We start from the raw sequence: 13,207 nt of genomic DNA, 5'->3' as shown, positions 1-13,207 counted from the left end.
AAAGAAAATGTGTATCTAGAAAAGTTAAAGGAACTTGAGTGATAGGTTTCTTTCTAATTGAATGGCGATAATTTAAATGTTTTTTGTTGGAATCACAAAATCAAAAAAGATTATAAGCTTTGAGATGTTTGGAGAAATTTTTCAAATGTTAGACATTAAATTAGTTTGACCATCATTTGCATTTATCATGATTGTATAATGTTAAATTACACTTAAAATTTATTCTTGAGACTGATATACTTTAAGTAGTTATTGGGATGAAAATCATTGTAGTGATTTAAAAACCTATAGATTGGGGAATGATTTGACATTTTAAATGAATGAAATACATGGCTGTTGAAGAAAATGAGCTTTCAACTTTGACCAAGGTCCATATTTGACCATTTCACATAGTTATTTTAAATGTTTATAAGCAAATGCCTTGTCATGTGGTATATTATTAAATTATAATACTATATTTCATTTTATTGCATACTGGTTGTTTCCCAAAACCAGTGCTAGAAAATTATAGCTTTTTAATTAAATACGAAGGATGGTATCACTATATTTAAAGAGTATGCCTTCTTAAATTTATATGTTGATCCATGAATATTTTATAGTCATATACTTTCATGATTTTTATATTATTCTGGATTTGTATATTATTTGAATTAGTGGAAAAATGTATGTTCATTGGAAGTATTCCTGGGAGGATAACTAGTATAGTTTCTGTTGCATAGGTATGGTGACTGAGATTCAGAGAGGTTCAATAACGTGTCCACTCACAGAATAACCACTTGGCAGAGGTGTGATTTGGGCCCATTTCTGTCTGTTCCTAAGTCATGTTATTGCTGTTACTATATCCCATTCATTACTACTTTTTGCATTTTTCCCTCAGGAAACTTTTTAGCAATATTACTGTAGCATTGTTTTGTTTTTATTTTAAATACAGATTTAAAAAATACTAAAGCATCATAAAATCTGCTTTTCAGATAAAGCTCAGTGAGCCTCCTGATTGGTAGATTTATACTTTGCTATTTTCATTTTTCATTAACACAACCCATTTTTAGTAGTTTGTCTAATATAAAGAATGTCAAATATATCTTATATAGGCACCATGGCACCTTAAAAATACTTTTAAAAATGTGTGCCTGCTGGAAATCAGATATTGTAGGCAATGCTTACTATTTCTTTACATGAGAAAATACAGGGTTTTTAAAAAAAATAAATAATTGTGGCTATCAGTGTCAGAGATTATACAGCTATTTATTGTGGCATACCACTTGAATTCTAAAGTTACACCTTTTAAATTGTTTTAAGACGTGGTAGATTTAGATAATTTCTAATTATTTTATACTTATTTTTATGCGAAGGGCAAAAACAAACCCACTAACTGCATTTAAGGCTATGAGAGAGAAGAGGATAACATAAGGGGAAGAAAGGGGAGAGAATTTCAATAAAGGACATGCTGCCAATATTCAGAAGAGGAAAATAAATAATGTTTAGCAGCCCGGCCAACTCTTTTCTAGGAAGATACATTATTATTATTCCAATTGGCTGATATCTAATAGTGTTGCCAGGGATTTGATGTCAGAACTGTGGCACAGAATTATTCGCCTAGCCTTTTGGCTAACAAAGAATAGAAATAGCTAGAAGCCTTAGTTGTAGATAGCTTTGAATATTGGTAAATCTCTTCATAATTTATTTTAATCTTTTCATATAATCAGTTTTAAACTAGCCTGGATACTTCTGCTATTTAAAAAATCTTTTAGGCTTTACTTAATAACCATTGTTTTATTTATATTTAGAAGGTCATTTATTTATTGTGTTCACTGAAGAATGGATAAAATTGCTGAAATATATAGCTTTTTGGATTTGAGGAAAGAGTAGTCAAAAATAGCCAAGAGTATCGTGGAATTTAGATTGATATGAGATGAACATTATTTTTAATTCTAGTATGAAAATAATTTAGCTTTTTTGTTCATGTATCCTGGGATGCTAGTAGAGATATTGTTTGTTAGTAACATTTTTTTTTTTTTTGGTTGAGAGGAACAATGTCAGATAGATAGTTTATATTTGTGAAGAAATAAGAATAGTCTATTATTCTACCAGTTGTCTATTTGTCAATATATCACTATGCTTTTAGTGACAGGTGGAACATAGAAAACTTATAATAAATCTTGATCTTGCCCTGAAATACCAGGTTTTCTGAATATGTGTCCTCATTAAATGTATTTATATAGTCAAATAGTTACAAATATTATAGGATTTAGCATAGAAGATTTAGCAGTTTTTATTTCTTTATAAGACTGTTTCAGTCACTGTGAATTTAAATGGTTAAAGCCTGGTAGCAATTTTATTGTCTCACTCTTACTTTTATCAAACATTGTAGCACTACATTCAAGGGTAAATGTAGCAAGAAAATATGTTATCCTGTTTTCTTATTGAATTGATTCAACTTTTTTTAGCATTTTTACTGCTAAAATATGGTAAGGCAGACAAAATAATTTTTATGAAATATTTTACTCTCAGCTATGAACCTGGCAGTCAGGTGCTAGTGAAATTTGCTATATAAAACAATTGCATACATATTTGTGCTAAAATTGAATGCGTAATTCTGAATACTCAATGATAGCCATTACAGAGGTATAAATAGTGATTTTTTTTTCCCTTTAGATATTAATTTCCATTAGAATGTAATAAGACTGAACTGCCTTTTAGCTGATGGCTGGGGGGGGTAGTATACTAATAAACCTGTAATTTCTTAGCCTGTATTTTAGAATATAGTAAACTTAAGCTAAGGCCCATTCCAAAAAGTGCTGATAACCATACAGATGTAATAGGATTTCATTTTAGGATTAAATTTAAATTATTTATTTTAATGCAAGAGTAATTGCTACATGAGCCTACCCTCAGTACGTAAAGTTGGTTCTGTAGTCATTTTGAAAATTCAAATCGGTATACTTTAGACATGTCAGATGTGATCTAAGCTAATCCCTTCTTGAGCAACAATGAAAAGCCAAATCCTTTACCATTGGTGCACTGGTTCTTAGTGAGGAGGCTGGAGACTTTGCCCCTCTGGGGACATTTGGTAATGTCTGGAGACATTTTTGGTTGTCACGACTGGGGGAGTGCTACTGGCGTCTAGTGGGCAGTGGCCAGGGATGCTGCTAAATACCCTACATCCATAAGACAGTCCCTTACAGCAAAGTATTATCTAGCCTACAGTGGCAGTGCTGAGGTTGAGAAACCCTTCAAGTAGGAGGAAGATCACAAATATATCACATATTGTTATTTTTCAGACTAGTCTTAAAAACACAAAAAACTACTGATAAATAATGCTTTATAATGATTGATAGAAAAACTATTATTTTATATGCAATATTTTATTTGCAAAACAGTTTATTTTAAAAAATTGTGAAGAACATTTATTCAGTCATTCAGTAAATATTATTGAGTGCCTAATTGTGCACGGGCTCCTCTTCTAGGCTCTGAGGATGCAGCAGTGAACAAAACAAAGTTCCTGCATTCAAGGAGCTTACATTCTAATTGGAGGAGACAAGCAATAAATAAATAGATGGTAAACAAGATAAGTATTATGAAGTATAATATAGCAGGGTACAGGGATGGAGAGTGATAATTGAAAATATAGTCAGGGAAGTCTTTCTCATAGTGACACTTGAGCAGAAACCTGGAACTCAAGTGACTGTTATGGGGAGGAAGAGCATTCCAGGAGAGGAAAGAACCAGTGCCAAGACCCTGAGGTGGGAGCATGCTTGACATTTTCAAGGAACAGTAAGGGAAGACCACTGTGTCTTGAATGGAGTGAGTTGGACAGTTATAGGAGATGAATTGAGAGCAGTAAGGGACTTGATTGGAGGTGAAAACTTTGTTTTGTTAAGATGTTTAGTGGTCGGGACTTTGGAAGCTGTTGGAGGGTTTTCAGCCATTATGCAATCTTATTTATATTTTAGAAAGAAAACTGTAATTTCTTTGAAGAGTAAACCGAGGGACAAGGATGGCAGCAGGAAGATCAGCTACTAGGCTATTAAAATATAGTCCAAGCATGAGATGATTATGGTAGTGGTGGAAATGTTGAGAAGTGGTTCATCATAGTTTGAGAGCTAACAGGATTTGGTGATGATTCGGATGTGGGAGATGAAATAGAAAGTGAAAAGTCAAGGATAATTCCAAGATTTCATGGCCTAAACAACTGGAAGAATGGAAATACTATTTACTGAGACAGGGTAGTTTGAGGGAAAAGTGGGTTTTAGGAAGAAGTTAAACATTTTGGTTTTACATATGTTTACTTGGCCATTTGACATCAGGAAGAGAGGTTAGTTAACTAAGCAGTTAGATGTAGGAATCTGGATTTCAATGGAATTATCTGATCTAGATATATAAATTTGGGAGCTTTCAGAGTAAAGATGGTATTTAAAAACATGGAAACTGATTGCAGATTTCCTAGAGAGTAAGTGTGAATAGAGAAGAAAAGAGGTCTGAAGACCAAAACGTAGGCACTGTTCAATTTTAAAAGTCAGAAAGATGAGGAGGAACAAGAAAGGTGATGAAGGAGCATCCAGTGAAGCAAAAGGAAAGCAATGATGAGAAAGAAGGTGAAGAAAGTTGATGGTTTAGTGAAAGAGAAGTTGTAACAGTGGACCATGGAATGTAAACAAGTAGGGAATTGAATGTATGAGGGAAGCCAATGAAATGGTAGTTGAGTCAACAAATTGGAGGTCCCACTGAGGGTGAGAATTTGTTAGCAGTGATGGTCTACATCATCATGGGAGTTAGCTCAGAAGGTAGGAGGTGGTATTCAGAAGGCGACATGCTTGAACTTGCAGTTATGTTATGGGTACAGTTATTAGAAATGATAAGGTATAGGATATAGTCTTAGAACTTAAAATGAGATTAGGATAGAAGGTAAGATTGTAAGAAGAAATGAGCTCAAGGAATTCACAGACCAGGTATTGGAAAAATTGTTTGCTAGATTGTAAGTAGCCAAATCTGACTCTTGGCTTACTTTCATTTAGCTTGTGTCAAGAGGTGGTGCCCCCACTACTGCCTAGTTTTGTGTCATTTTTTTCAAATTTTAAATGTTATAAAAGATTACCAGATAGAAATATAGGAATGTAATCTCAGGTGAGTGGCCCTTTGCTCTGCTGGTTTGTGTGTGAGGACATAACTATGTTTTTGTACATTTTGCTTATATGTTTCTTTTTCTGTATTTATTTCTAACAGTTTTTGTAGGTATTAATATTTTCTGCATCTTCACAGGTTGGGGGAGGAGACTCTGTTCTTTCGTCCAACTTTCTTCTTCATTTTCATTCATTCATTCATTCATTCAATAAATATTGAGCACTTGCTGTGAGCAAGAACCCATTCTAGGCTCTGGGGATGACTTATTGAATAATACAGGCAAAAGTCCCCATCTTCAAGAAACTTACATACTGCTAAAAGAGACAAACAATAACTAAAGAAATAAATACATACCAGATGGAGACAAGTACTATGGAAAAAATAAGATAGGGCAAGGAGATAGGGAATACTGTGATTTTCTGTACTTAGGTCAAGGAAAAATCTCTGAAAAGGTGATGTGTAAGCAGAAACCTGAGGAAAGTGAGAGAGGAAGCATGTGGATAGTAGGGGAAAGAGTTCTCTGAGGTGAACAAATGCAGCAGCCCTGATATGGTGAGTTTGCTAGATATACTTGAGAAATAGCAATGAGGCCAATGTGGTTGGATGAAAGTAAGCCAGAAGAAAGTAATAAATGTTGTCAGAGAGATGATCTGACTCTTACTCTCGCTTTTTCCTTCTCTTTTCTGTATCTTATTTGACATATTTTTCTCTCTCCTTTCATAGGCTATTATATAACAACTTTATTTTGTGTTTTATATATATTTTAAAAGAGTTCAGTATTATTCTGAAAGTAATAAGGGTATTTTTATATTCTATACTTCTCTATCAGAATGTTTTATACATTTTATATTATAAAATGTAACACATACACATGAGTGTATAAAAATAAAAACAATTCATTGAATTATCCGAATGCCTCTTTTGGGCAACATTTGTAAGATTTATCCTTTTTGACATATTAGATAGTTAATTTTCATGATTGTGAATATTACTATAAATATTCATAGTATTCACTTAATATAAAACAATTTATCCATTCTGTTGATGGGCATTTACATTGTTTCTAGTTTTTAGTGGTTACAAATATGTTACCATAAGCAACTTTGTTCATGTCTCTTGCTGTACATGTGTATGTGTTTCCTTTGGATGTATAGCTAGAAGTGCTAGTGCTCAAAGGTTTATATGTATGTTGCTTTAGATACTGTTAAACCATTCTCCATAATGGTTGTACCAATTTAAACTCCTCTACCAATAGAGTATATACTTAGGTTGCTTCACAGCCTCACTGATACTTGTTTAAGTATTCCTAATGTTAGTCATTTTGGTGCATGTGAGCAGTACTTCATTGTGTTTTAATTTGAATTTCTCTGATGACTAATGGCATTGAGCTGCTTTTCATATATTTACTGGCCACATGGATAAACTGTTTGGTGGTGTTCCTGTTTAAGCATTTTGCATGTATGACTTTTTCTTGGTGCCTGTGGGATGTTTCAGATTAGAGCCCTTTTTTGATTATATGTGTTGTAAATATTTCTTTCACTCTGTGGTTTACCTTTTGACTCTCTTAATGATATTTTTTGATGAACGGAAGTTTTTAATTTTAATGCACTCCACTTATCAATCTTTTTCTTTTTGAGTAGTGTTTTTGGATTCAATTTATGAAATCTTTCTGTGTCTTAAAATCATCAATATAATTCTCCTATATTGTCATCTAGGTACTAATATTTTTCTGTCTTTCATATTTCTACCTGTAATTGATTTTTGTGATTCTTATGAGATAGAAGTCAGGGTTTCGTTTTTCACAGATGAGTATCCAGTTAATTTAGCAGCATTTATTGAAAAGATAATTCTCCTCTGCTCTACAGTGCCATCTTTGTCATAAATCTAGATCCATGTATGTGTGCATTTCTTTCTTGTTCTTCTCTAGTCTCTTGGTCTATTTGTCTCTCCTTGTGGCTATACCACACTATCATTGTAAGTGTAGTTTTATAATCTTATCATCCAGTAGAGCAGTACTTTTAACCTTTTTTTCATTCTCTTTGCCCCGCTAAGGAGCCATTTTAGGCATTTTTCTCCTCTCACTGTACCCCCCCACCCCATGTTAAATACTAAGGAATAAGATTTTGTCAGATAAGGTTGATTTGTATAGGCCCACAAACAATTATAATAGCTAAGATTTTTTTTTTCCCCCTCTAAGAACCAATTTTCTCCCTCTTTGGGGCAAAACTGGCCCTGTTGACAATGCATGCAGTAGAGCAGACCCTCCTACCTTGTTCTTTTCATGTATGAGTATTATGCTAGTCTTTATTTTTTCCTATTTTCATAATATAGAAACAGCTTATCACTTTCTGCAAACCAAAACAAAACAAAAAACTTCCACCAGTAGAATATGTACTCTGCTGGTGGAGGATCTTTTATTAGGATTGTATCAATTCCATAGGTCAGTTTGGATAGTTGGCTTGTTTTATTGAGTTTCCTGATCTTCAAACATAGTATAGCTTCAAGAAGAAAATTGCTTTAAGAAGAAATTAGAAACATGGGTAGTCCTATAATTATTAGTGAATAGTTACAACTTTTCCTGCAAAGAATATTCACAGGTTTACTAGTGTGTTCTAGCTGTATCAAACGCAAAAGGAAACAATAATTTCAGTTTTACACAAAGCCTTTCAAAGAATAGAAAAAAGAGAGAACTCTCTTCAGCTCATTTTATGTGTATAGCATATCTTGGATACATAACTTATCAAAGATAATAAAGAAATTATGGACTAGTCTGATCATGAACATAGGTGAAAAACTCCTCAAAAAAATATTAGCAAACTGAATCTGGTTAAATATAACCAACCTGAACAAGTTGAGTTTATTCTAGGAATGAAAGGTTGTTTTTGCATTAGAAAATCAGTGTGTTTGATCACATTAACAGATTAGGAAAAAAATTCAAATGAGCATCTCAGTGTATGAAGACAAAGACAAAATTCAGCATCCATTCATGTTATAAACTCTTAGCAAACTAGAACTAGAGGAGAACTCTTTTAATCAGACAAATGTGCCCCCCCCAAATAAAAAATACCACACAAAATCGACCAGCTGTGGCATGCTAAGATGAATTGTTGACTTCTTTCCCTCCAAGTTGGGGGACAACACACACATCAATGCCTATTGTCACCATTGTTATTAAACATAGTGCTAGAAGTTTTAGCCAATGCAGTAAGCCAAGAGAACAAAAAGGTACAACTGCTGAAAGAAATAAAACTATCATTACTCCTAGATGACATAAATGTGTAACTAATTTATTCATAAATTTTTTTGGATTTTAAGAAAGTTTAAAAAATGTGACTATAAAACTGTTTTTAAAAAATCAATTCTATTTTTATATAATAAACCTTTAGACAATGAAATTAATAGCAAATGCCATTTACAATAGAATCAAAACCCAGGAAATTTCTGAATTAAATCTGACCAAAAAAGTACAAGACTTCTAGGGGAAAACTTATGAAACTTAATGAAGAGAATATGTTATATGGGAATGTATGCCTCAGTGTATGTTGTAACTTGAAAATATAACTTTAAATTTTTTATGGAAGTACAAATTATCTAGAATAACAAAGACATCCTTGGAAAAGAACAAGTTGGGGTGACTTAGCCTACCAGGTATTGATACTTATTACAAAGCCATAGTAACTAAGACATGTATCACTGGTACAGGGATAAACAAATATCCCAAGGGAACAGAATAGAGAGCCAAATCTGATTCATGCATGTATGGATACTTGAGTTTTGACCACCGAGGAAAGGACAGCTTTTCAGATAAGTCACTCTGGAATGGTTGAGTATCCATATTGTAAAATAAACTCAAATCCCTAGCTTTCACTGTGTACAAAAAATAAACATCAATTCTAGGTGGATTAGTGACCTAAATGTGAAAGGCAAAATATATAAAGCTTTTAGAGGCTTTAGAAGATAATATAGGACAATGTCATTGTTACTTCAGGGTCAGGAAAGATTTCTTAAACAGGATATAAAAAGCACTAAAGAAAGTGATTGATAAATTGGACTACATTAAAATTAAGAACGTGGGTTTATCAAAAGATGCCATAAATAGAGTGAACAGGTCGTCTCAGAGTGGGAGAAGGTATTTGCAATATGCAGCTAAAACATAGTATCCAAAATGTATGAAGAATGAATTAATAACCTTTACCTTTAAGATAGGGGTAAGGGAGAGATTGTGATGGTGAAGGAGTACACAGGAGGTTGTGTTTGGTTTCAAATGTTCATTCTTGAGAAGGTAGTGTTACTTTTCTTTAAACTGAACATGTTTTATGCATTTATCTGAATATAAGTACATTTCTTAACAAAAAGTGGGAAGAAATGAAAACAATAAGGAAATATGGTTATTGATTATATTAGTTTGCTAGGGCTGCCATAACAAAAAACTAGGTGGCTTAAAGAACAGAAATTCATTTTCTTACAGTTCTAAGGCTGCAAGTCCAAGAGCAGGATGTCAGCAAGTTTGATTTCTCCTGCGGCCTCTCTTTTTGGCTTGCAGATCACCACCTTCTCACTGTCTGCATGTGGTCTTTCCTCTGTGTGGGAGCATCCCTGGTGTCTCTTTGTGTGTCTAAATTTCCTCTTCTTATAAGGACACCAATCAGATCAGATTAGTCCCCACCTTCAGACCCTTATTTAAACTTAATCACTGCCTTGAAGGCCCTATGTCCAAATAGAATCACATTCTGAGGTATGGGGGTTAGGGCTTCAATATGTGAACTTTGGGAGGGCGGGGGGACACAATTCAGCCCATATACTGATTATGTAGTAAAGATCTGGAATAGCAAGTGGATTCTTGTGATTTGGATAAAATTCCCTAAGCCAATTTTTGGATTCAAAAAGTGCTAAATCTAAAAAAAATCTAAGACAGAAGTAAAGATGTACTCTAGAGAACAGTGTTAAGTGACTCAAAATATGGATTTAGTGCTGATGATGTTAATTATGCATGTGTGAACTTGGAATACAGTTGTTTTTTGAAAATGTAAAAGTGATAAAAAGCAATTTCTAGATTAAAGTTTTTTACTACTGTATTTTACATAAATACTTTAACTATAAATGTATAACCCAATGAATAAATGTAATATTATAAGTAGATCTTTTAGTCTCATTTCCATCCCTGACATTTATAAATTGTAGCTGGCCAAAAAGTTTTAAAAAATCTTTTCACTGGGAGAAGAGAGGATGGATTTTAGTTGGTCATAGATGGTAATTTTAGTACAGTAAGCTCTGCTATAATGCAATATGTGCATTCCTAAAAATCACTTCACGGTGTAAAACCATGGAATAAAAGTACATGTCTTATGGGCAAATGGGAGCACAGCACTCCAAAACTTTGTCAGTGATGCTTAAAAGGGTAGGAATCTAATAAAAACAATAGACATTTTTATACACATTAAATGGTTAAGAAATACATAAACACTACAATAGACATGGTGCTTCCCCTTGAAAGAGACCTGAAAGTTTTCTTGCGGAAGAGAGCATCAGAAGAGTTGCAGAGTGTGAGTTACTTTGAAGTGACAGAAGGAGGGTCTCTGAAATTGGAGGGAAAATTGTAATACCAGATGTAGATGGGTGTAGCGCATAACACATGTGATAAACTGAGGTGACTAGTAGATGTTTGAGGGGTGTGTGTTTTGTGTATTCCTACATGTCTTGGTTCAGCTGGGTGCAATTTTCTGTGTTCATCAAGGATTTTTCACAGACAGAATCATGCATAAGAAACACAAAAGTATTGTTATGCTCAAATTGTTGCTTAATATATCAATTATGTTGGAACAAATTTGTGTTTTCAAACAGTATTATAGCAGAACTTAATTTTTTATATCATTCACAGCCCTACCTTTTGATTTTTGTGTGCTTTATAAGGATGCTGAATTAGGCTCTTTTTACTGAAGTTTTGAAATGAACACCTAATATTTGACTGCTATGTAACACCTTATCTTGGTGAATTTTAAGTTTTCCCAGGCTAATGAATAAGTAATTTGGGTGTGGAATCAGATTTTTGCTTGAATCTGGTGGTGTTTCAATGTAACACACACATGGAAAAGCATCATTTTCTTTTGTTTCAAGCAAGCACATTATTATTGTGTCCTCCCTGTTTTTGGTATTGCTATCAGTATACCTTTAATCCTTAACGTGAATCAGTATAAAAGAAAGCATGTGGGTGGTTGTGTTTTGGAGATCCTTTCCATTTGCTTGTTGCTTTTATCCACTGTGGCTGCTTTATTTCAAAGCTTAACAACAATGGATTTCCAGTAGAAGTCTTAGTTCTTTGACTCTCTCCCTCTTCTGATCTATTTGGTAACAGTAAGGGTGAATAAAATGCTTCTTGTTTTCCTGCCCTTCTACCACAGTATCTTTGGTTCACTTTCAGAACGCTCATTTTCAATCTTTGAGCCAGAAAGTCAGTTTTCACTCACAGCATTTCCATTTCTTCCTCCTGTCTCGGTGTTCCTTTATGTTTCTATAGTACTCTGTGCATGCCTCCCTGTTATAGCATATTATCACATTGTTTTGGAGTTTTGCAAAGTTGGGCTGCCTCTGGAAGTAATTTGCGCACTTCTTGGGGGCATGGGCCATATATTTATCATTTTTACATTTCTATCACCTAGCACGGTGCTTGGCAGTGGTGGTTGGATGATTGAATGGATGAATGAATGAAGAGAGCTGTCCTTATGATTCTATTATGTATGTTTTCACCTCATTTTGACTAAGTTAAATGATTTCTAGGTCTCTTGATCTCTTGAACTTTAATAATATAAATCATGCTTGTGCATTCAAACATTTTAGCAGTACAATAATACAATTTCTTTGATAGACCAAAGATTGTACATTATAAGTGTTTTGTTTTGTCTTGGGTTTTTTGTTTAGTTTTCTTGTTTTGTTTTATTTCATTTTGCCCAAAATAGGTTCAAAAACAAACAAGGTTAACTTGCAACCCTGGGATTGAGATTTTTTGATACAGAAAGTAGTAAAATCGTATATTTTTTTTAGCTTGCTATTATAAATTAAAAACAGTAATTTTTGAAATTTTCAAATATTTATATATTGATTAAATAGAGCAAGCTTAACAGGGGGTAGGGTAGTTCTTTTAAGATAGTAAGGAAGATGTGTTATGGCTCAATTCTTTATTATTATTTTTTTCTTTCTTCTTTTACCTTGAGCCAGAAGTGACATTAATTCTTGATTATTATTGCAACTGTAAGCAACTCTTGAAGTAGTTTTTAAGACTTTCTTTTTCTTTTTCTTTATAGGATCTCTTTCTTGTTAGACATGAATTGGCCATAATGAGACTAGCTGCCTTTATGGGCATTACTATGTTAGTTGGAATAACTGGACTCTTTTATACTCAACTAATTGGCATTATCACAGTAAGTATATTTTTAATGTAAAGTAACGTTTATGAACATATTACCTAATTATGAACTTCATTCTAAAAAGTTACAGAAAGCTTAGAACTTGAAGGAGAAAATTACTCATTTTTAATATATTTTTTATTTTTACGTGCCTATGTAATTTTAAAGTAGTTATAATCAGGTACAGAGTATACATACAATCTTGTATCCTGTTTTTAAACATTAACAGTATTTTTTTAGGGCCAAAGACATCATCTTTATAGCTTTTAATACTTGCATGTTCTCTATTTAGTGACTATACCATACTTTAACCATTTTCTAATTGATTGGCATCTAGTGTATTACTTTTTTTTATATACAAACAACATTACTTTAAACATCTTTTTCCTCTTTAAATTATTAATTTAGGTGAAATTCCCAGAAATGGAGTTGCTGGTAGAAGCATTTCATTAGTAATTAAATCATATTTCTGTTTGAATGTATTTATTGATGTGTAAACTAACTTAACAAGTGATTGCCATTGTTTATCTAGGATGTCTGAAAGTCTGAGGACAGCTCCTCATTTTATGATATTGGATATGGAAAAGTCTTGAAATAATGTCAAATCTATTTTTTTACATTTTTACATAAGAATATATTTATAGTATTTACTTATTTCCCTTTTTTATTATTACCTACACAGGAAT

At 33.0% G+C, this 13,207-nt stretch overlaps 1 protein-coding gene across 1 annotated transcript in view; it reads left to right on the top strand.

Moving 5' to 3' along the window:
• Nucleotides 1-13,207, top strand: part of ZDHHC21 (zinc finger DHHC-type palmitoyltransferase 21) — a 47,645-nt gene that overhangs the window by 19,065 nt on the left and 15,373 nt on the right. The window contains exon 6 of the mRNA XM_069474204.1: nt 12,420-12,536. Coding sequence (XP_069330305.1) covers nt 12,420-12,536 — 117 coding nt within the window. The remainder of the gene's footprint in view (nt 1-12,419; nt 12,537-13,207) is intronic.

This window comes from Eulemur rufifrons, chromosome 7 (assembly GCF_041146395.1).
Source record: "Eulemur rufifrons isolate Redbay chromosome 7, OSU_ERuf_1, whole genome shotgun sequence".
Lineage (NCBI taxonomy): Eukaryota > Metazoa > Chordata > Mammalia > Primates > Lemuridae > Eulemur > Eulemur rufifrons.
The sequence above is the reverse complement of the archived record's forward strand: the minus strand, read 5'-3'. Positions and strand labels throughout refer to the sequence as shown.